Source organism: Syngnathoides biaculeatus, chromosome 18, assembly GCF_019802595.1.
Source record: "Syngnathoides biaculeatus isolate LvHL_M chromosome 18, ASM1980259v1, whole genome shotgun sequence".
NCBI classification, from domain to species: Eukaryota; Metazoa; Chordata; class Actinopteri; order Syngnathiformes; family Syngnathidae; genus Syngnathoides; species Syngnathoides biaculeatus.
In genome coordinates, this window is record NC_084657.1 from 14,260,645 (window position 1) to 14,281,937 (window position 21,293).

Here is a 21,293-nt window from a genome sequence, read left to right on the forward strand (position 1 = left end):
AGCAGGCCGCTCGACTCTGCGCATGCTCATTCCGTCTCCGACAGGCCCTCGTCCCCTCCGAAATTGACGACTTCCTGTGGGTTCCTTTCAAAATGAAACAGAGTGGGTTTTTTTAAGGGAGTGTGTTGGATTTTAATAATGGCGTATTTTGAATTTTAGGCGTATTAGAAAAACACTGTAGGCTTTTGATGATGAGATCGAGATTAGTTGATCTTCTTTAATGGTGTCGTTAAATACTCAACTAGCGCAGTGAAATTATGCCACCGTAAAATACGGTTAATTTTGTAAAAAATCACCCTTCCTATATTTCTTGGTTGTTCTTCTTTTCGCCACTGAGAATAAAATGTGTTTTTTTTTTTTTTTTTTACTGCAAACATTTTCCGGTATCACCGCGGAGTGATACACGCTAGCTTGACGCTCGCTTTTCGGCGGAGGAGGCGGAGGAGGAGGAGAGCGGTGCTTTGGCGGAGGAGAGGACCAGGCAGGGAGCGAGCGCGGCGAGGAACCCCGGCCAGTCCCCCCCCCCTCCCTCCCTCCCCGCCCCCGGAGACAGCGAAAGTCGCAGCCGCTGGACTCCCCACCACCAACCCCCCCTGGCCCCCGGAGGAGGACCCGAGAGTGAGAGAGAGGAAAACGCGTATCCACGGGAGAGGCCTCCGTCCAGGTAACCGAGCGCTCGGCGTCGCTCAACCCCGGGGGCGCAGGTGCTTCGTGAGGGGGGATGCGACGGCGGGGCGGCTCGGTAAATCTCACGAGAACCGCGATGCTATTCCTTACTGAATGCTTCAGTATTTTTGTACTCACCATAAAAGGGTCAAACGGGGTAATATAAAAACACAACAGTGAACATCCTTCACGTCTGCACTGCGAAGAAAATAGCTCAACATATGTAGTAAGATCACCACTGTTATGATTTGTATGCAGGTTATGTCCCCCCCCCCCACACACACCCCCTCCCCACCGAGCAGATTTTAGAAAAGAAAAGGAAAAAAAAAAAGACAATCACATCATAGCACATGTCAAACGATAATCTTTAAGAAACATCTCGTAATCCAGTGTTTTCCCACCTTTATTGAGCCAAGGCACATATTTTGTGTCATGTAGGAGAAAATATCACGGCACACCACTAAACAAAATGCTCATAAAAAGTACACTTGCACCCTGACTTACGAGTACATCGCATTGCGTCTTAAATCTTGAAACTCAGGATGTAATTTTTTCCCCCCTAATTGAAACCAATGTAATTTCCTCCACAAAACAACATATTTTTTGTTACATGTTTTACAATACAGCAAACACCCACATATATGGAGTTATGGATTTGCTGATTCACTATTCTCCACCACCCGGAGGGAAAAAAAACCTCACCTATTCACTCTATTTGTGCGCCATCATTTGACATTGTGCGGTAAGAAACAATTCCATGTTGTAGTGAGTTTAGCTTCATTTACACAAAAGTAGGAAATTGGCACCAACTTGCAGCATCATGATGCCAAGGAACTATGTTGAAGTGAGTTGAGGAGCTTCATACAGACAACCATAATGTCTTTCCGTCATTTTGTGGGATCATGGTTCCAAAGATTATGTTTAAGTGAGTGGAGGAGATTATTTTGGACAAAAAGTAGTGCTTTGGGACATATTATGGCATCACGGTGCTGTGTTGAAGTGAGTTGACGATCTTCATTTTAACAAAAGCAGGGGTTTGGTGCTACTTTGTGGCTTTGTTGAAGTGATTTTAGGAGCTTCATTTAGACAAAAGTAATGCTTTGGCACCCCTTTTTGTTATATCAAGGTGCTGAGGAATTATGTTGAAGAAAAGCGGTCTCCTTGTGTCGCATCGTGGTGACGAGGAACTTAGTTGAAGTGAGTTGAGGAGACAAGAGTAGTGCTTTGGTGCAATATTGTGCCATTTCTGGATCACCTTAAACTATTTTCGTGAGGGTCTTACCAAAATTTTTTAAAAAATAATTTCATAACAAGATTGGAAGTTTACGGCGACACGGTGCATCAAGCTGGTAAAGGGGTGGCCTCACAGTTCTGAGGTCCCAGGTTCAATCCCGTAACCGCCTGTGTGGAGTTTGGAGGTTCTCCCTCATCCCTGCGTGGGCACTCCGGTTTCCTCCCGCGTTCCAAAAACACGCAACATGAATTGGGCACTCTAAATTGCCCATCGGTGTGATTGTGAGCGCAGGTGTTTGTCTACATTTGCCCTCCGATTGGCTGGCAACCCGTTCAGGGTGTACCCCACCTCCTCCTTGCGACCCTTGTGAGGATAAGTGGCAGAGAAAATGGATGGTTGGATTGATTGGAAGTTTAAACAAAAAAATCCCCAAATTGTTAGTTTAAAAAGCAAAAGTCACCGTATTCTGAACGAAAAATGTTGTAATATTACATTTTTTAAAAAGTCCTGCAGTCTTGTCACGTTCAGGCTCATAAGCAGCAGAATTTGACGTAGCCTGAATATCATAAACAATTAGAGAGGGTTTTTTTTTTTCCCCCACTGATGGGTTTGTGTGATCCTTTGCAGCCATCTTCCTCTGTGGTCCACAAGTGATGAATTAGTTATTCCTCTCAGCAAATGTATTGTTGTGCACAGCGCGGCGGTGAAAGGTGTGTGTGGGGGGGGGGGGGGCAGAGAAGACACATTAAGACCCCGTGTAGACACACCAGCGCTAGGAGCAAGTTGGTATTCTTACATACTCGTGCAATTCAAATGACTTTATACTTGCGTACTGTAGGCACAAAAAGGCCGACTAGAACATCTGAACTTGTTTTGAGGTTAAGCCGAGGCACTTTAAATGGTGGCAGGTGTGCACTGAATCGAAATGCGATCGATTAGTTCTGAACAGCCCCATCGTCACTTGCACGTAGTCGTGTACTACCATCTATTCCCGGTTGTGTATTTTATACCTCACGTTGCCAAAATATTTTAGTTGCATGTCCCCCCCTTACAATGTTCCTAGTAATGAATGATGTTCCGGTTCTGACTCCGCGTCCATTTCACACAGCCGGTCTCTAATTGCCATGTGATCCCATTCATTCCGAAAATATCAATATTAAATGCCCTCAAAGTTTATTAGCCTCCTCTTCGGCCTACGCCTCACTGCCCGACCGACTTTTGTGGCTATCGATCTGAATGCTTTTTGTGTAAATGTCGCAGGAAATAGTCTCCTCTTTTTTTTTCAAGCATTAATGAGCAATTTTACAGCCTTGCTTACCACCCAATGTAATAACATAGTAACTACACTGGTACCTGAACTTAAGTGTGACAGAACTTAGTGTTTTTTCCCACATGCGAGCTATTGTTCATATGATATTTATTATTGTTATTATTGAGTTGTACATGAAAATTTGAGGACTAGGGGAATCGGCAAATTATGACATCAACACCAATCTGGAAAAAAATTCCATTTATCGGATGATCCGATCAGGCCCGTCAAATCGGCGTAAAGTCTTATTTGTAGGCAAACGACAATAACAACAATACTCAGGCACATATTCTTTATCCTCTGTGAAGAAGGATCGATACCATTGCAGCATTTCTGTTTCATCGTCAAATCTACATACTTTGTGTGTTACACTGCTCCCTGGTGGCCAATGTGCACTTCACAGTATGAGCAGCACGATGCCCATTGAACTATCACGACACATAAACTGTTTTATCATTTAAATTCTTTTCTCTTGTTTAGTTGTTATCCCATTTTTGTTCTACTAAGAACACATTCCACCATTTTTGTTTGTGTTTTTTTCAGACACCGAAATGGATTAATAGCATTTCCAATCAGTTCAAAGGGGAAAGAAAGTCGGAGCAAGTTTTGAATACGGTCACGGAATATAATTGAACTCATAAGTCAAAGCACCTCTGTCGTACAAAGCATGTATATGACACTGGCAATTTTGTCAGTTGTCAATTTTAGATCCTAATATGTCTCGGCAATTTTTGTTTGTGAGATATGGGGAGCCTGGGATTGCCCTCTTCCTCCTCCTCTTCCTCCGCCACCCTCAGTTTGCGGGGCAGATGAGGCATGAACTGCTAGAACCCGCCTCGATTCTCTCCCTCTTTCTGTCCGTAGCGTATGCATTACTGCTCCCTCTTCACTTCTGCGGGTTTAATCAGTCTGTCAGCGGAAGCAGACTCAATCAGTCACCCCGGCACCACTGCTGCGTCCCACCCTCCTTTAACAGCAGAGCGCACTTGTCCCTGATCTCTGACCAGCCAGAATGTGCCGCTGCCTGCTGTGCACGGTCTTGATTTCGCATTTGTTATAATCACCCTTCCCAGCGGGGAAAATTGCCGTTCGGTCGGTGCTGTTTTTGTGTCTGTTTGTCACGACTCCTCTAAAAAGCATCGCTCGTGACTGTCTCGTACACTGGTTTTCCCGTAACGTTACATATCGCAACTTGAGGCAAGATTACCTCTACAAAGATCCTTTGTCATTCTATATCAGAGGTGGGGAAACCTTTTTCCGAAGTGCCATATTTGATTTCTCAAATGGGAAGACGGGTCAGGATGAGGTTAAAAAAAGAAGTAAAAATGTGTATTTAATGCGATTGGCTGGCAGCCTATTCCTGCCTGTTGACAGCTGGGATAGGCTCCAGAACTCCCGCGACCCTTGTGAGGATAAGGGGCTAGAAAAGTGGATGGATGGATATGTAAAATGGTCTATTTCAATAAGAAAGTCCTAATTCAATTCACGATAATTGTATCATTTATAAGGAACTTAATTATAATAAATTTACTACTTATATTATTATTGACTCACATGTTTAATTAATTGGGCTTATCAATTATTTAATCAAATAAAAATAATTCAATATACATTATTTTTCATTTGTATTTTAATATTTTAAATATTTAAATGAAGAACTAACGAGATCATTATTGAAATACAATTCAAATTCATAATTTTTTGAGGGGGGGAATACTAAATTAATGCAACAAATATTGTATATCACATATCTGTAAAACCGCTGCGCTTTTTGATTTTTAAAATGGTGAAATGGGCCAAGTAATGTGTAATTTGAATGTTTTTCAAATAATTAAATATTCCATATTTGCCCCGTGATTGGCTGGTGATCAGTCCAGTGTGTATGGATGGATATTAATTATTATTTTATCAATCCTTATAATTTATAAGCAATGCTATTGATCAATTTGTGGATCCAATAAATACAATTATTACTTGCCCAAAAAAATAATAATAATTGCCGCACTCCAGTCGACAGATTTCTTCCTTAGAAACATTTTTTCTTGTCCTCTTAAGCATATTTGCATTCAGAAGGAGCCCATTACAGCAAATATATGGGCCAGTTCCACTTCAAATGATGGCTTCAAACACTCTTCACTATGAATTTCATCTGTGGACTGTTCAAAAAGCAGGAGGAAGTGGGCTAAAGAAACTTTGCGAATAACTTAGCTCGAGGTGGACTTCCTCAAAGGTGGATGCCTTTGATTAATGCCCATCATCCGACTCGCTGCATTGCCCCACACTATTATGTCCACCGTGCTGAAACATCTGTTCTTGGGTGCACTTTATTTCCTTCCACCGACTTCCTGGACAATTGATCATTGATGGAAACGATCGTACATCCAGAATCATTTGTCTGCATTGCAGCAACTGACATTTTTTTGTTTTAAATCAAGCACCAACAGGCAACTTATGGCAAAGCTAGAATTCTTGAATGTGTGTGTTTTTTTTCCCCCGTCTTGGCAATTCTACAGTTTCAATCGACTGATCGCTATTCTAGTTTGAAAAGGAGTTGACTCCGTTAAAAAGCAATGGCTTTTTCCTGCATTCACTCTCCGCAGTCGATCCTGTCGACTGTCCGCGGAGGCCAAACGACAGCATGATTTCTCCTCGTGGTGATCACGAGCCAAGGCACCGAGCCATCTGTGAAATTTATCCTTTAATCTTACAGGAAATACGTTAGCGCCCGGTTTAGGAGTGGATAGGTACACACGTACCGATTTATAAGAGGTTAATTTATACATAAAATGTGCAAGATCACACATGATGAGCAACTATACCAATAATTAGGCCTAATTTGATCATTTTTCCTCGCTTTGTTATCAAAGGACCATTTGCCAAATGTCTCCAAATGATTGTCCTAACTGATTACTGTGTGGTATATGATGTGTTAAGTGCTATTGGAATTTGAGCATTTATCATTTCTTGCGATCAAAATCAGCAGAGGCTTGATGTTCGGCTGTCCTGAAAAGATTATTCTGATTGATTATCCTATGGTGTGCGATGTGTTGAGAATTTTTTGGAAAAGAGTCAAGTGGTCAGGACTCGTAAATCTCAAATTTTAAAAATGTTTAACGATTAAAAAATGCTTATTCATGTGGTTTCACCATTCGGTCTTGGTGTTATAACCGATCTCTGGTGTGGAGGTATCATTATGAGTATGTTGTGCTGTATTGGTCATCACGACTATCAGAAAAGTACAAACCTTCCACTATTTTCCTTGCCATGTTAGGTCTGTACCGTAATTTCCGGCCTATAAAATGCGACTTTTTTCACACGCTTTCAAGGCTGCGGCTTATGCGGTGATGCGGCTAATTTGTGAATTTTGTCTAATGGCCGCAAAGGGGGCACTCGAGCGGAAAAGGTGACACCAGTGGAATATATGTTCCAAGGAAGTGGCTTTTACCAGTGTGTTTTGTTTTAACCGGCCCTGTTAGCACTGCGCTAGCGTTAGTGTTAGCGCTGCACTAGTGTGTTGCTGCTGTGTTACTGCCGCGTCTCAGTGATTTTGCTATGTTTTGTTTTTATTACACCAGCCCTGTTAATGCTGCACTTCCGTGTTGCTACTGTGTAGTTACTGCGGCTGTTTTTTTTACCGGTATGTTTTTTTTTCTTTTTTACCAACCCTGTTCGTGCTACAGTGTTGTTGCTATGTTAAGCTAAAGTAAGGTATTAAATCTTTGAAAACTCTTCGTGTTTCAACGTGGGTTTCATTGTGGGCACTTGCGGCTTTTACACAGGTGCAGTTTATATATGTATCAAATGGTATTTCCTCTACAAATGTTCTGGGTGAGGCTTCTAATCAGGTGCGCTCTGTAGGCCAGAAATTACGGTAGTTAAAAATCGGTTAAACTATTCAAAATGTGTGTGTGTGTGTGTGTGTGTGTGTGTGTGTGTGTGTGTGTGTGTGGGTTGAGATACAATGCAAGAGCTGCAAAGAGTATCCCAATTTCTGTTCTGTCAAAACATCTCTGGTACTAATAGCAAATATCCAAAACAATCCATCGAGTGATTTTATGGATAATGAAATGCAATTTTAAAATATTTGATGGGGTAACGCAATCTTGCCACTGTATCCAATGAATAAACATGACACGGATGGCGGTATACAAGAAATTATCCATCCGTCTAATTCCACAGACCTGAATATTTATGGAGAAATCTTTTGCACAGTCTGTAATTCAGCCTCATTAGTATCAGATCAATACGCTGACATTTGCTCAGTCATCCAGGTATGACATCAGTGTTGATATTTATGAGAGTGACCAATTGCGTTTGCCAGACGAATTAGGTTAAATGATAGAGAGGTTTGTCCAGTGGCGTAGTTATCGATCAGGACGGCTGTGTTTCAGCCCACCCCCGGCCCAGATTCTGCCTCGTGCGTGGGGGCTGATCAATGCGGACATGTCTGCCTCTGCATAGCTGTGATAATTAGCCTCTGGAGGAAGTCAGGAGACTAAGAATAACCATTGGAAACCCAGAAGATTCGGGTTCAAACGTACTAGGGCTTTTCGTTCACACCGAGACAGGTCTCCGTGGAGGTGTCAGTCAAGCACGGAGGCAGATGCAAAAGTGTTTGATTGCAGTGGTGGGACACAACAAAGTACAAATACTTTGTTACTGTATTTAAGTACATTTTGTAGGTATCTGTAATTTGAGTTGAGTCAAGTCATGTGAGTTGGGCTAACTCACATATTCAGATCTACATGTGCTTTGTGGGCTTGAAGAAGGCTTTCAAGTGTGTGTCCCTCAGGGAGTCCTGCGGCGGGTGCTTCCGGGAGTATGGCGTCGCCCCCCCCCCCCCCACCCACCCCCTTTCCTGGTCCCTGTACAACCTTTGTCAGAGTTTGATCTGCATTGCCATTACGAAGTCGGATCAATTTTCAGTGAAGGTTTTATTCTGCCAAGTCTGCTACTACTCACTGATTCTGTTCATAACTTTTTTGGACATAGAGTAACTTCTTAGATTGGAGGGTTCTGGCTCAGTGGCCTCACTATTGCATCTCTGCTTTTTGCAGAAGTTGTGCTCATGCCGCTTCATCAAGTCAATATGTTCAACTCTCACGAGTTGTTCACAGCCAAGTGTGAAGTGCTTGGAATGAGAATCAGGGTCTTGAAACGAAACCTAGGGCCATGCTCCTCAATCTGAAAAGGGTGGATGGGTACCATCTCTGGGTAGGAAATAAGATCCTACCCCGATTGCCTGAAACGCTAGAAGTTGAAATGTCTTTGGGGTCTTATTCACAAGTGAGTGAAGAATGGATCGGGAGATCAAGCGGCGGAATTTGCAGTTATGCAGACTCTGCATCTGTCCGTTTTGGTGAGGAAGGTCGTGAGCCGAAAGGCAACGCTCTCGATTTACCTGTTGATCTATGTTCTGACCCGCATCTATAGTCACAAGATGTGAATAACAGGGAAAAAAAAAATCACGGCTACAAGTGGCCATCATAAGATTCCTCAGAGATAGTCTGAGAAGTTTGGTCATCAGGGAGGGGGTCCGTGTCAAGCTGTTGCTCCTCCGCATCAAGAGAAGCCAGATGAGGTGACTCGGGTATCTGGTAACGTGTTCTGAGCATGACCCGCCAGGTTGCGGCCTCTGGGAAGACCCTGAACCTGCTTGGGAACATCTCAGGATCCCACCAACCTCTGGAAAAGATGGACAAAGAAGCTGAGGCGAACGGAGTCTGGGCTTCTCTCCTTATCCTTCCACCCTTGTGAACTAACCTCGGATAAGCAGGAGAAGACGGAGGGAGGGATGGAATTCATATGGCGCGAGTCCCCTGCCCGTGCCAGCCGCCGATGTTTTCTAATCGTCTTTTCCCTCCGTTGCAGGGCTGCAGCATGTTTGCGTCTGTGAAGGCCTTTGAGGGGCAGCAGTACTCCACTCTGAAGAGACAGTGTCTGCAGAGCGGCTTGCTGTTTGAGGACCCCCGCTTCCCCTCCACCGATGACTCACTTTTCTACCAGGGCAACAGGATCGGACGCGTGGTGTGGAAGAGGCCGCGGGTAAGTTGCTGGGGGGGAAAAATGGTTGAAAGTACAGAAATCTAACAACAACAAAAAAAGGTAGAAGGTAAAAAAATTCTTAACTTCAAGGTCAATGTCATGAAATGGATGTTTTTTGGTATATTATTAATGAAAAACCCACAGCCAATATGGTCCCATGTATTTTTTCACCACAAAAACATGATTTTGACGTATGCAGCTTTTTGTAACTCCCGCCATAAAAATCCTCTCGAGGGATTTATTTTAGAGAAGAAGTAGGAAGTGACGTACAGGACAGAGGCGCCCCCTAGTGGACTCGTTTGTTTCCATTCGTTTTACCTCCGGGAAGGTAGCTCGTTGTTCCTTCGTGTTAGCCAAAATGCCGGCTCGTTCCATTGCTGGACATTACTTGAACACTCGGGAGAATGGATTTAGCCTTCATAAGTTTGTAAGGGACCCGGTTCATTGTGAAAAATGGATTGCATGGGTGCAGAGGACGAGAGCTTCGTGGGTTCCAAATAACAGGTAGGCTCGACGGTGTTCAACAAGTACTGCGGCGGCTTTGAACATCCCCCTAAAAGGAGCATGGCTCGGCTCCACCTCCTCATTATATGCCACCACGGTGCTGAAAATCAGCCACACCGGCTGAGGGTCCGCGTTCGGCGGTCACTGCTTCTGCGAAGGCTGCACGACGGGGATGAGGTTTTGGCCGTGATCGCATATCATCTGAATATGGCTCGAAACAATAGTCTAATTTTGCCCCGGTAACTTCACTCGGTTGTGTGGCGTTCTCCTTTTCGAAAAGAGCTTCCGTGTCAGACGGGGCGCCTTCGTCTCCCACAGTTAGGGTGCACCATTTGCGAATGTCCGGGTGACGTCACAGACGGAGGACGCCGCCAATATGGCGACCACTTGGATATGGTAGAATGACACTTCTGCAACTTTGCGCATGGATGACGCGCTCTTCCGCTCACATTTATTTTTTCGTATAGACATTGAAGTGAATAATTTTATATGTGTTTTTCATGATAATATCTATTTTAGAATTCTTATAGGGATGACAGCCGGGCTTTAAGCAAGTTTTGAAAATGGAGCTCATAATTCTTCTCCACCTTGTTTATGGTGCAATATTATTCTCTGCAGTCTACGGTTTGCAGCAACGCGCCTCTCGAATATGACTACTAGTAAATTCAGAAAACCCATGTTCTTCTGAAGACAAAAAAAGTTAGTGAAAAGAAAAAAAAGATGTTTTACTTCACAGTCTCCGCTACGCTTCAGCGGCCCAATTTCTCACAGTCCTCAGTCTCCCCTTGTATGAAACGTACTTTCTTACTGTGGCTATCATTGAATGCAGGAATTTTACATCTCGTCGTGTTTAAAACAAAAAAAAGTCTCGACACTGTAATATTACATTGCACAGTCTCCATTTTGATGCTTTCCTGCTCCCCTTAGTCTCCTCTCAAATACGATTTGTCGAAATAAGGAGGCATTCTGACATAGGGTTATCCTGGACACTGCGATATTGCGATATTTGACAATACAGGGCTAAATTTGGCAAAAAAAATAAGCACACATGCTAATGTTAGCGTATCTTGTGTGTTAGCTCTGGATGCAGCAATATTATTCTCCACTCCCTGATTACCAACCATTATGTCAGTAATGATTAATAATGATTAATGATAGCTCGATGAAGAAGGTTTTTTTTTTTTTTTTTGGTCTATATGCCGACGATGTGGTTGTGGATGGAGTAACCTTCTTCGGCAACGGCGACAGGCGGCGTGCATTGGCATAGAAATTGGGTCACACAGATTATATGTTTTGGTCTGCGCAAATGTCAGTCATGCGGACTGAACGCTGCGAGACGAGTGGAAGGAAGAGGGGGAAAAAAGCGGGAGGAGCCAAACCGAGCACATTGTAGCATTATATATTAAAATGATATGCCGTTGGTTTGGCTTCTGTATTCATACACGTAGATAAATGTTATTCCCTCAATTCATTCCTCAGATGAACTCACGCACGAGTAGATAACGACTGAACTCTTCTCGCAAGACGACTAATGCACCTTTTAATAACAAAACCCTAATGAGCATTATGACAAGAACAATCACGGACATTTACCGCACAATTTCACTTCCGCACGCATGTGTTCATGGGAAGCAGTTAGCATGTTGCCTCCTCCTCCTCCTCCTCCTCCTAATGGCTACTTGAAAGCTTGCTGCCGCTGTGTGAGGGCTTGGGGGAAAGTGCAGAATAATCAAGTTTCACAGCAAAGTGGTACAGGAATGAAGAGAGCAGCAAACGATCCAAACGATCATCATTGAAAGTGCATTTAGTTTGTTAGATTTAAGAATTTCCGACTACTTCGACGCGGAGGTCTGCGGTCTACTGGTGTCCTGACATATAGCATGTGTGGTGGCTATCTATGTCGTCACCCCAAGTTTTGTGGAATTAAATTTTCTGGGGGGTGAAATTTTAAATGTTTTTCAAGACTCCAATTTTATTTTATTTTTTGTCATTTTTTGGGGGGAAAGGCTTTATTTTACGTGATACAAATAGCTGAGTTAAAGATTTTTTTTCAAGAATGAAAAAAAATAAATAAATAAAATTTTCATTTTATTAATTTCATTTCAGTTTTTTCATTTTTCTTTTTCTTTTCTTTTATTTCTCTCTTTTTTTATCTGTGTGAAAGCGCATACACTTGACACAGGGATTGGCAGCTGTTGTTGTTGTTTTTTTTGTTTGTTTGTTTTTTTTTTTGTTTTCTTACGGCATTGAAACGCACGCACGGAAAGCTGCCGGGTCCTCGTTGTTGTCGTTGTCGCGGGCGAAAGTTCATGGGCACCCCGGCGAGCGGGATTATTATCCTTGCTTTGGTACATCTGGACCTTATTTACGGCCCGCGCCAAAGCCCTGGCGGCCGGGCAGATGGACATAAAGAACGAGGGCTAATCAAACGTTGCTCCTCTGGAAATGTCGCTGCCGCTCTGCCATTTTCTCCTTGTCCATTTGTAAAAAAAAAAAGAAGTGTGCTCTAAAATCAGCGGCGCTCGCGGACGGGACAAAATGAAATTGAAGCTATTGTTACCTCCTTGCAGTGCTTTAGATCTGGATCCTCCGGCGTTATACTCCACAGTCGCCACTACCGCGGCGTCACGCTTGCTCGCTGCCCTTAGTCTCCTCTTCTATAACACATTAATAACATTAGCTTCCCCAATGGTGTGCTGTAGCGCTAGACACTACAGTTAGTCATGCAACGAAATAAAACCTAAACCGAAATCTGAGAGTGAAGAAACCAAGGCCAAACGGCCAGAACTTTTCGTAACAACGTTTCAAGAATTTTCCGTAGTGTGCCCAGCTTTAATAGTGATGTCGCCCGGCGGATGCGCCGTAAAGTTGTCGGCCATTCAAAGCATGTCATCCCTTTTTCCGCCGGGTGCCCTTTACAAATGTTTAATGAGCACACAACCGAGACCATGCAAAAAAAAAAAAAAATGCCACGCCTGAGTGGGAATGTTTAGCTCGTTTTTTGCAAGTCTGGTAGGTGCTTGGCACTTTCTCTCTGCGGGGATGATGGATGGCGCCAAGTCCGGAGCCGCTCGACAGCTTCTCGGCCGGCGGGTAAATGATTAGACGGTGCTCGGCCGCAACGTTCACATTACTTCACTGTCTGCGGAGGCCCGGTTCTGATCGATACTCTATTACTCTTCTACCTGAGACTCCCCATCGCCTCACCTCCACCCCCTCCCGGATGACTGGTCGCCCGGTGGGGGGGAGCCCCTCGTCTTGCCTCTCTTCCGTCACACCGTGCCAATCAATACTGCGGCAGACAGAAACCTTAGCAGTTTGACATGCATACGGCACATAGTCACTGTTACGCTGGAGGGTTTAGCGTGCTTGTTGGAGTGGGGTGCTTTGGATGTCTTGCCGACTCAGCGAATGACCGACCTTGGCCGCATCGGGCTATTTTGCATCCAAGCACGGTCACGTTTACTTTGAAGGCCGGTGTCAATATGGAGATGGCTTCATGTCACGTTCACCTTCACCCAGCGCTCTATTATAATCTTCAGCTGTGTGCTTATCCATAGTGTAGCATGCACATCGCAATTTTTAGGTAGGTTTACCTTTAACTGCCCAGCAGAACGAGAGAGCATCAGAAAGAGAAACAATAGAGTATGCTGAAGACAGGGTTTCGATCTCAGAGCTCGACTGCGTTTGTAGTCCGTAAGCATTTCTTTCATGTATTCAGGACCTAAATCATTTAGTGATTTATAGACCAGTAGGAGAACTTTAAAGTCTATTCTAAAGCTGACTGGAAGCCGGTGCAAGGACTTTAGGATTGGAGTTAGATGCTCTGACCGCTTTTGTTTTGGTCAGAACGCGAGCTGCAGAATTCTGAATAATCTGTTTAATACTCTTTTTGGGGAGTCCCGTCAGAAGACCATTACAATAGTCAAGTCAACTTGAGATAAAAGCATGGATCAGCTTTTCCTGGTCTGCTTGACACATACAAGACTTCAAGACTCTAGATATGTTCTTCAGATGCCAGAAGGCAGTTTTTGTGATTGATTTGGTATGATTATTGAAAGTAGACTATCTCCAGGTGTTCTAGCAATCTAGCAATCCACCATCTGTCTGTCTACCCAGCCATCCATCTACCATCCATCCGTTTTGTTTGACTTTTGAGGGAACGTCCGCCACAAGCTGTTTGGATAACTCTAGGCCACCTCAGTTACCTCCCTTAGTTCAGCCTGATATCCGAAATACATTCATCGCAGTCTTCTCCGCGACATCTGCTGAGTCATCCTAGTTTTAAAGTATTTGTACAAAAAAAAAAAAAAACGCAGCATGGAGTTTTATGGACAAAAAAAAAAGGAGGAGGACAGCGTGTCTCTCTGTAAATGGCCAGGTTCCGACCCCAGCCGGCACATTATGTGCGTGCACATCAGTGTGCATGTGTGTGTGTGTGTGTGTGTGAGAGAGAGAGAGAGAGAGAGAGAGAGAAAGAGAGAGAGAGACAGAAAGCGCTGCAGCAGCTTATTGAGCACCACATTGTTAGCTGTAATGAAAGACAGCGTGTCCGCACAGAAGCTGAAAATGGACCTGGACACGCTCGGGAAATGTGATTTCACAAATGCATTTAAGGGCTCCCACACGTCAGCCTTAGACGCGGTGGTCTCGCTCGCCTTCATTACCGCCCCCTCTCCCGCACACCTGTTTTTTGCTTCTCTCCAAAGTGGAATGACCCAAAAGGAGTACCAAGTAACCCCACTCCCCCGTATTTGCGTTTCGCTACTCACAAATATACAGCTGCAATCCTAAACTGTAGTAACTGGTTCAAGGAAGTGAATCGAAGCGATACATTAACTGAGAAACAAGCGTCGAGTGTTGGCGTGGAGCACTTTAGCCTGGGTTGTTACACAGAGTATTCCTTGCACATGCATTTTAGGTCTTTTTTTTTTTTTCAGAATTATCTGTAAGGCATTTATTATTTGATATTTTATACATAATGTGATGTAGGGCGGCACGGTGGATCAGCTGGAAAGCGTTGGCCTCACAGTTCTGAGGTCCCGGGTTCGAGCCCGGGCCCGCCTCCTCCCACATCCCAAAAACGCACAACATTAATTGGACACTCTAAGTTGCCCCTAGGTGTGATTGTGAGTCCAACTGTTGTTTGTCTCCATCTGCCCTGCGATTGGCTGGCAACCAGTTCAGGCCCATTGACAGCCAGGATAGCTCCAGCATGTCCCGTGACCCTTGTGAGGATAAGGGGCAAATAAAACGGATGGATGGCTGATGTAGTGTTTTTGAAAAACATAATTATCTTGGGCGGCACGGTGGAGAAGCTGGAAAGCGTTGGCCTCACAGTTCAGAGGACCCAGGTTCAATCCCAGCCACTCCTTATGTGGAGTTTGCATGTTCTCCCCGTGCCTGCGTGGCTTTTCTCTGAGAACTCGGGTTTCCTGCCACATCCCAAAAACACGTAACATTAATTGGACACTCTAAATTGCCCCTAGGTGTGATTGTGGCTGTTTGTCTGTCTCCATGTGCCCTGCGATTGGCTTGCAACCAGTTCAGGGTGTACCCCGCCTCCTGCGGTTGACACCTGGGATAGGCTCCAGCACTCCTCGCGACCTCGTGAGGATAAGCGGCAAATAAATTGGATGGATGGTTAATTATCTTGCCCCTCCTTGAGCTGTCACCTTATTGTGGTGGAGGGATTTGTGTTTCCCAATAATCCTAGGAGCTAAGTTGTCTGAGATTCACATTCCCGTTGGGGTCACCCGTGGCAAAAAGGTCCTCGGTGAGGGACCAGGCAAACCACCTTGCCTGGATATGGTTCACAGGTGCCCCCCTCTGGATCCAGGCCTGGAGGTGGGGCTCGAAGGCGAGTGCCCGGTGGCCCGGCCTGCACCCACGGGGCTCGGGTCCCTCTTCCCATGCGCTCACCAACTGTGGGAGGGGCCATAGGGTGCAGTGTAAGCTGGGTGGTGGCCTATAAGCAGGGACACTCCAAACACTTGCGCCACAGTGCCGCCCTAAAATTATCCATCATTGAAGATTCTTAACATAATACAAAATCAAATGAGTAAAATAAAAAAATATTGTTTGTAGGAGCTATGTGAGGACCCTCACTTGTTCGTGGATGGCATCAGCGCACATGACCTCCACCAGGGGCAGCTGGGGAATTGTTGGTTTGTGGCGGCCTGCTCCAGTCTGGCCTCAAGAGAGTCCCTTTGGCAAAAGGTAAGTGCCTCCTTTTGTTTTGGAAGTCTACTAAGGGGCCTCGTGTAAAAATCTTCATTAAGTGTACAGGCGCTGTTTTAAATAACATTTTTCACCGTTATTGGTAAAGTATACCTATTGTGTGTTTTTTTTTAATGTAGTTAAGCTAATGTTTGGTGTTTTTTGAAAAATATAGTATAGCCATAATATCCTACGAATGCAACGGGTTAAGAGAGTATAGTAATATGCAAGTGTAATATAAAATAATAGTATAATAGTAATATAAAATGTAGAATAATAATGTGGAAAATATTTTGTATTTCCCTTACAAAATAATAAGTCGGACATAACTATATAAAACAGTACATGTGTAAGAAAACATGGTTTTAGCAAAAATTTTAATTTGGGGGAGAATATTCAACGTTCAAAATTGGATTATATGAAAAGTTTTTTTAAAAAACTGATGAAATGTTTTTACAAAATACTACTATAATATAATACATGTTCGTATAATTTGAAGTGTTTTTGTGTGTTTTTTTTTATTTTTCTAACTGCAAGATATTTCCAAATGCATCATGGGCTTGCACTGTATACCAGGAATCTACGCGGATATCAGAATCCTCAAAATCAATATCGTCAAAAATGAGACACAGATAGATTAGATAGATAGATAGATAGATAGATAGATAGATAGATATAGATAGATAGATAGATAGATAGATAGATAGATAGATAGATAGATAGATAGATAGATAGATAGATAGATAGATAGATAGATAGATTAATTAATCAGCCTTCCTGTTGTTTTTATGTGTTAAGAGGTCAGATTTCACAAGCTCACTACAGGAAGCTCGAATCTGTTCATCCAAACGGTGGAAAGAAATCCAAAGGGAGGGTGGTGGGAATAATTTGTAGAACACATGAAACTATGAATTGTAACTGGACAGTTGCTTCATTATTCATTTAGATTTTGAAATCAGACAATAAAAAGCCAAGTCATTCAAAGTTTCGTATTTTCCTTTTAAATGCAGTTCACCCGTTAGTCTCACTCTCCCCCTGAGAGGATCCCAGAGTGAAACCAGTTCTTCAAAAACAACAATTTTCTTTTCATCGTGTTTTGGATGTTAATCACTCGCTAATAACTGTGAGTGCCGTTTCATTTACGGCCTCCGCTTTTCCCACCCTCTTGGATCTTTTTAATTAGTAGCCCCCCACATCCCCCCCACCCCCACCACACCCCACCCCCGTGCAGTCTCCGGTAGACCGGAGTGAGAAAGTATATGCACGCAGCCGGCGGTAACCAGTCCGCCGGGCATCTTCTTTCTAAATAACAACCTGCGCTCTTTTTGTAAAAACACAATCCATTTGTTTGGCTCATGCGCCTAAATTCATAAACCAACACACACACATGTCGAGCTCTCATTGCCTGCGTTTGGATATGATAATAAGCGTTTACTGCTCAGTTTATGCGCTAGGTTCGTCAGATGGGCTCGATTTTCGGACGACCCGGGCAAGGCTGGAAACCAATTTGCGTTTTAGTTTTTTTTTTCCATCATAAGTGGGGTATTCATCAGAGTCCAAGGTCACTTTATCGTCAGATGAAAGATTTTTTTATTGTTTTTAATTTGAGCAAAGTCATTGCGGTACTCAGATAGAGTAAATAGATAAAGCTACAGTACGTTAACACTGTGTTGCCGGTGGCCATATTAGCATTGTTTTATCTTTTTATAATTACTGTATATTTAAGTGGACTTTCTTTTATTTGTGTTTGATACTATTGTAATTTTTTCTGAATTAGAATGTTTTTATCCAACGTCATTGCGTGTGATTTGTTTGTTTATTTCATTTGCAATGCTTGTGAATCCCACGCAATCATGGAAAATGGTAATTATAAACAAATATTATCTATAGACGGGAAGTTGCACGAAAAACAAACAAATCAGATGAAAATCTGTATTTTTTTTTTTTAATGAACATTAAGATTAGCGCTTTTATATTCTCCGTAGTAGATCTTTACACGCATTTCCACAACGTTTTCTATTTCAAGCTTGTAATGTAAGTGCTACCCCTGGGACGAATATTTCTCCCTGCTCGTGTCCCCTCGGAGTGCAATGACGTGGTGAGTCCTTATTTTAGTGGGGAGGGGCAAGTGTGTGTCTGTGTGGGGGGGGGGGGGGTGATGACAAATACACAACAGTTACATCATGAGCGAATCTAATAACTAATCATATAGTTGTCAAACATTTTACACCAAACAAGGCAAAGGCTTTATTCTCCAAAATTACATTTAATAAGAAACATGCACAGTTTGGAGATGAACACCGCACTTAATATGAGAAAGGAAAACATGGTACTTCAATAATGAATCAATCAAAATATCTTGCATAAATAAAGGTTAAATTAAAAAATGGACATACATAATAGTTTAAAAACCAATAAGTCACAGATTGAATGCAAATCTATTGTCATAAAAAATTAAATTAGTTGGGCGGTGACCACACTTTGAGAATCACTTAACTCTTCAAAAAGTCAGTAACTATTTTAAATATTGAGTTACAGTTACTTACTGAATTGGTTACTTAGTTAGTGTGACTTAGTACAAATACGAATGTTGTTGTGTTTCGAATAAACATTCAAACTAACGTTGAATGCGAGTAAACACACACACACACCTGTCAACGTTCAGTCTCTCAGCCGGAATCAAGTTCAGGTTTTCGAGTCGGGATTTTCCTGATATTTGACTACACTTTGCTTTAGTTACAGTTACTTGGTTACAAACCGGTACTGTGTTCAAATGGAAGAAAGGAAGGTTTTAAGTGTCCACCGTGAAGGTGATGGAGCAGTCCACCGTCTCTGGGCTGCATCCCTCCCCGAAGGCAAACAGGAAGTACATGACCTTCCTCACCTTGGCCATCTCCGCGATGCGCTCGCCAAACTCGTGAGCGTCGGCCTCGTAGCACTTGGTGCCCCGCTCGTGGGCGTCACCATCCGCTTTCCAGAAGACCCCCGGGGGGTCCAGGAGTTGGCGGGTCATCAGGTGGGTGAGGTCGGGCGTCCACAGCTGCGACGTGGCCGTGATGGTGAGGCAGCCCGACCGGGCCAGGCGCACCTTCCAATGGGAGAAGCCCAGCGACTGTTTGGTGAAGTCCAGGCGGTACACGGCCTCGTTTGGCTGCAGAAGCCGCTCGCCGTCCTGACGTTTCTGACCGCGCTGCTGCAGGGACTGCACACGCAGGCGCATCACCTCTGTCAGCTGGGGGTCCGGGCAGAAAGGCAGCTCCAGGGTGTTCGCCATGACTGCTGAGACAGATCCGCGGCGGTAGAACAATCTCCACTCCGGAGAGCTCTCGGTGTGTACAGGGGATGAAGACGGGGGCGCGTCTTAACGACCAAAGATGCCTGGCAACAAGATCTAATGACATTTGAGTTTTGTCCTCCGGGAAGGGGTGTTGCTTGGCTTTTGTTTGCTTAATCATTGGAATATGTGACGCGTACACGGAAATCCAACCTGGATAAGTCCTGTCAGTAAGTCCTCGGGAAATGTTTAGTATTTTTTGCAAACTGTTGGCGACGTCTTACCTCTGACGAGGACGTTTGGGTTCGATTGCTGTTTGTAGCATTTAGGAAGATGCAAAACTAGTCCACCTAGAATGGAACAACCTACGGGCTTTCGTTTGTTGCTCAGTTGGTTACTTAGCAAACAACTTAGCTAGTTATTTGTTAGTTCGCTGGTTAATTGATTGGTTGGTTGGTTACTGTAGTTTGCCAATTACTTAATTCGGTAGTTCATTAGTTATTTGAGTCACCCATTCATTCATTGTCAAGTTGGATGGTCGTGTACTGGATTAGTTGGACATTTAGCTGATAACTTAGGGCCATTTTCTCCCATTAAGGGCAGGGGTGTCAAACTCATTTTCGTCGCGGGCCATATTATACTTGCGGTTTCCCCTCAAAGGGCCGTTACAGCTGTGAAACGATGAAAATCTTAAACCGCCTCGTCATATTTACTCACGAAATTTATGAACTAGTTTTTGAATCAGAAATCAAGGGTTATGGGTTCTTCACAACTTTGGTAACGCAAAAATGCTTGTAATAGCTCAACGTTGTCATTTAACATATGACAATTTGAAATTTTGGTACAGATTTGAACAAGAAAAATAGAAATCACGGAAGTTGATACAAATGATTTGCCTCCGCAGGACAGATAAAATCTCGCGGCCGGGTAGATCTGCCCCCCGAGCCTTGAGTTTGACACCTCTGCATCAGGGCATCGGTCTTTCTTTTCACGCGCCTGACTTGCGCACATTTCATCCACGCACATTCTCCCATCCAGGCTTATGACACAATGACCTGTTTGATCTGTGAATTTCTGTGTAACACACACATACACAGCACTCATTACATTTTACCGCGTTCTAGCTGGATTTATGAGGCGACGCGATAAAGCCTTGACGTGATCCATGGTCAACATTCGTCTGTTCGGCTAACCGCCAGCCCGCTTCCTCTCCAGGTGATTCCCGACTGGAAGGAGCAGGAGTGGGACACGGAGAAGCCCGACTCGTACGCCGGCATCTTCCACTTCCGCTTCTGGCGCTTCGGCGAATGGGTGGACGTGGTGATCGACGACCGACTGCCCACCGTGGACAACCAGCTGGTCTATTGCCATTCCAATGACAGCAACGAGTTCTGGAGCGCGCTGGTGGAGAAGGCCTATGCCAAGTTAGTTTCCTCAAAAACAGTACACTCGATTCATCAATTACAAGTGGACGAAAATGAGCATCTTTCACCAACGAGATGTCCACAATGAAAAAATCAGTTCATAGATGCTCTTGGTCACAGATGGCCATTAAAGAGCGAACTGCTCTGTTGCTTAACAGAACAGCAGCACCAAAGCATCCAAGCAGTGTTTCAGATGGGTTTAAGTGTGGATATCAAAGATTTTTGTTAGTTTTTGGCTAATTTGTTCGTTTGTCAGTTAGTTTGTTAGCTAGCTAACTAGCAAGATTTTTGTTTTGTTTTTTTTTTTCAATTTGTTCACTTGTTATTTTTTGGCTAATTTGTTCGTTTGTCAGTTAGTTTGTTAGCTAGCTAACTAGCAAGAGACTATTGAACACCATGGCTTCGTTTTTGCTGTCAGGGTGTACGGCTGCTACGAGGCTCTGGACGGCGGCAACACTGCAGACGCGCTGGTGGACTTCACGGGCGGGGTCTCGGAACCCGTGGACCTGCTGGAGGGTCAGATGGCGACCGACGAGGTGGCCCGGAATCAGCTGTTTGAACGCGTCCTGAAAGTGCACAACCGAGATGGCCTTATCAGCTGCTCTATTAGAGTAAGCG

General features: G+C 43.9%; 2 protein-coding genes across 3 annotated transcripts in view; one reads left to right on the top strand and one right to left on the bottom strand.

Moving 5' to 3' along the window:
• The first annotated feature begins 423 nt into the window (after positions 1-423).
• Positions 424-21,293, top strand: part of LOC133491619 (calpain-5-like) — a 44,533-nt gene continuing 23,663 nt past the window's right edge. For both annotated transcript variants that reach the window (XR_009792444.1, XM_061802971.1), the window contains exons 1-5: positions 424-664; positions 9,081-9,254; positions 15,846-15,977; positions 20,467-20,675; positions 21,094-21,286. Coding sequence is in view for 1 of the 2 variants with exons in the window: in XM_061802971.1 (XP_061658955.1) it covers positions 9,090-9,254; positions 15,846-15,977; positions 20,467-20,675; positions 21,094-21,286 (699 nt within the window). In the remaining variant the exon portion in view is untranslated. The remainder of the gene's footprint in view (positions 665-9,080; positions 9,255-15,845; positions 15,978-20,466; positions 20,676-21,093; positions 21,287-21,293) is intronic.
• On the bottom strand, positions 18,769-19,257 carry LOC133491621 (olfactory marker protein-like). The gene has a single exon (XM_061802974.1). The coding sequence runs from the start codon at positions 19,249-19,251 to the stop codon at positions 18,769-18,771; it is 483 nt and encodes a 160-aa protein (XP_061658958.1). The 5' UTR covers positions 19,252-19,257.

Bases quoted from the DNA above. Each gene is read 5' to 3' on its own strand.
- LOC133491621 (XM_061802974.1), bottom strand. From the start codon at position 19,251: ATGGCGAACACCCTGGAGCTGCCTTTCTGCCCGGACCCCCAGCTGACA.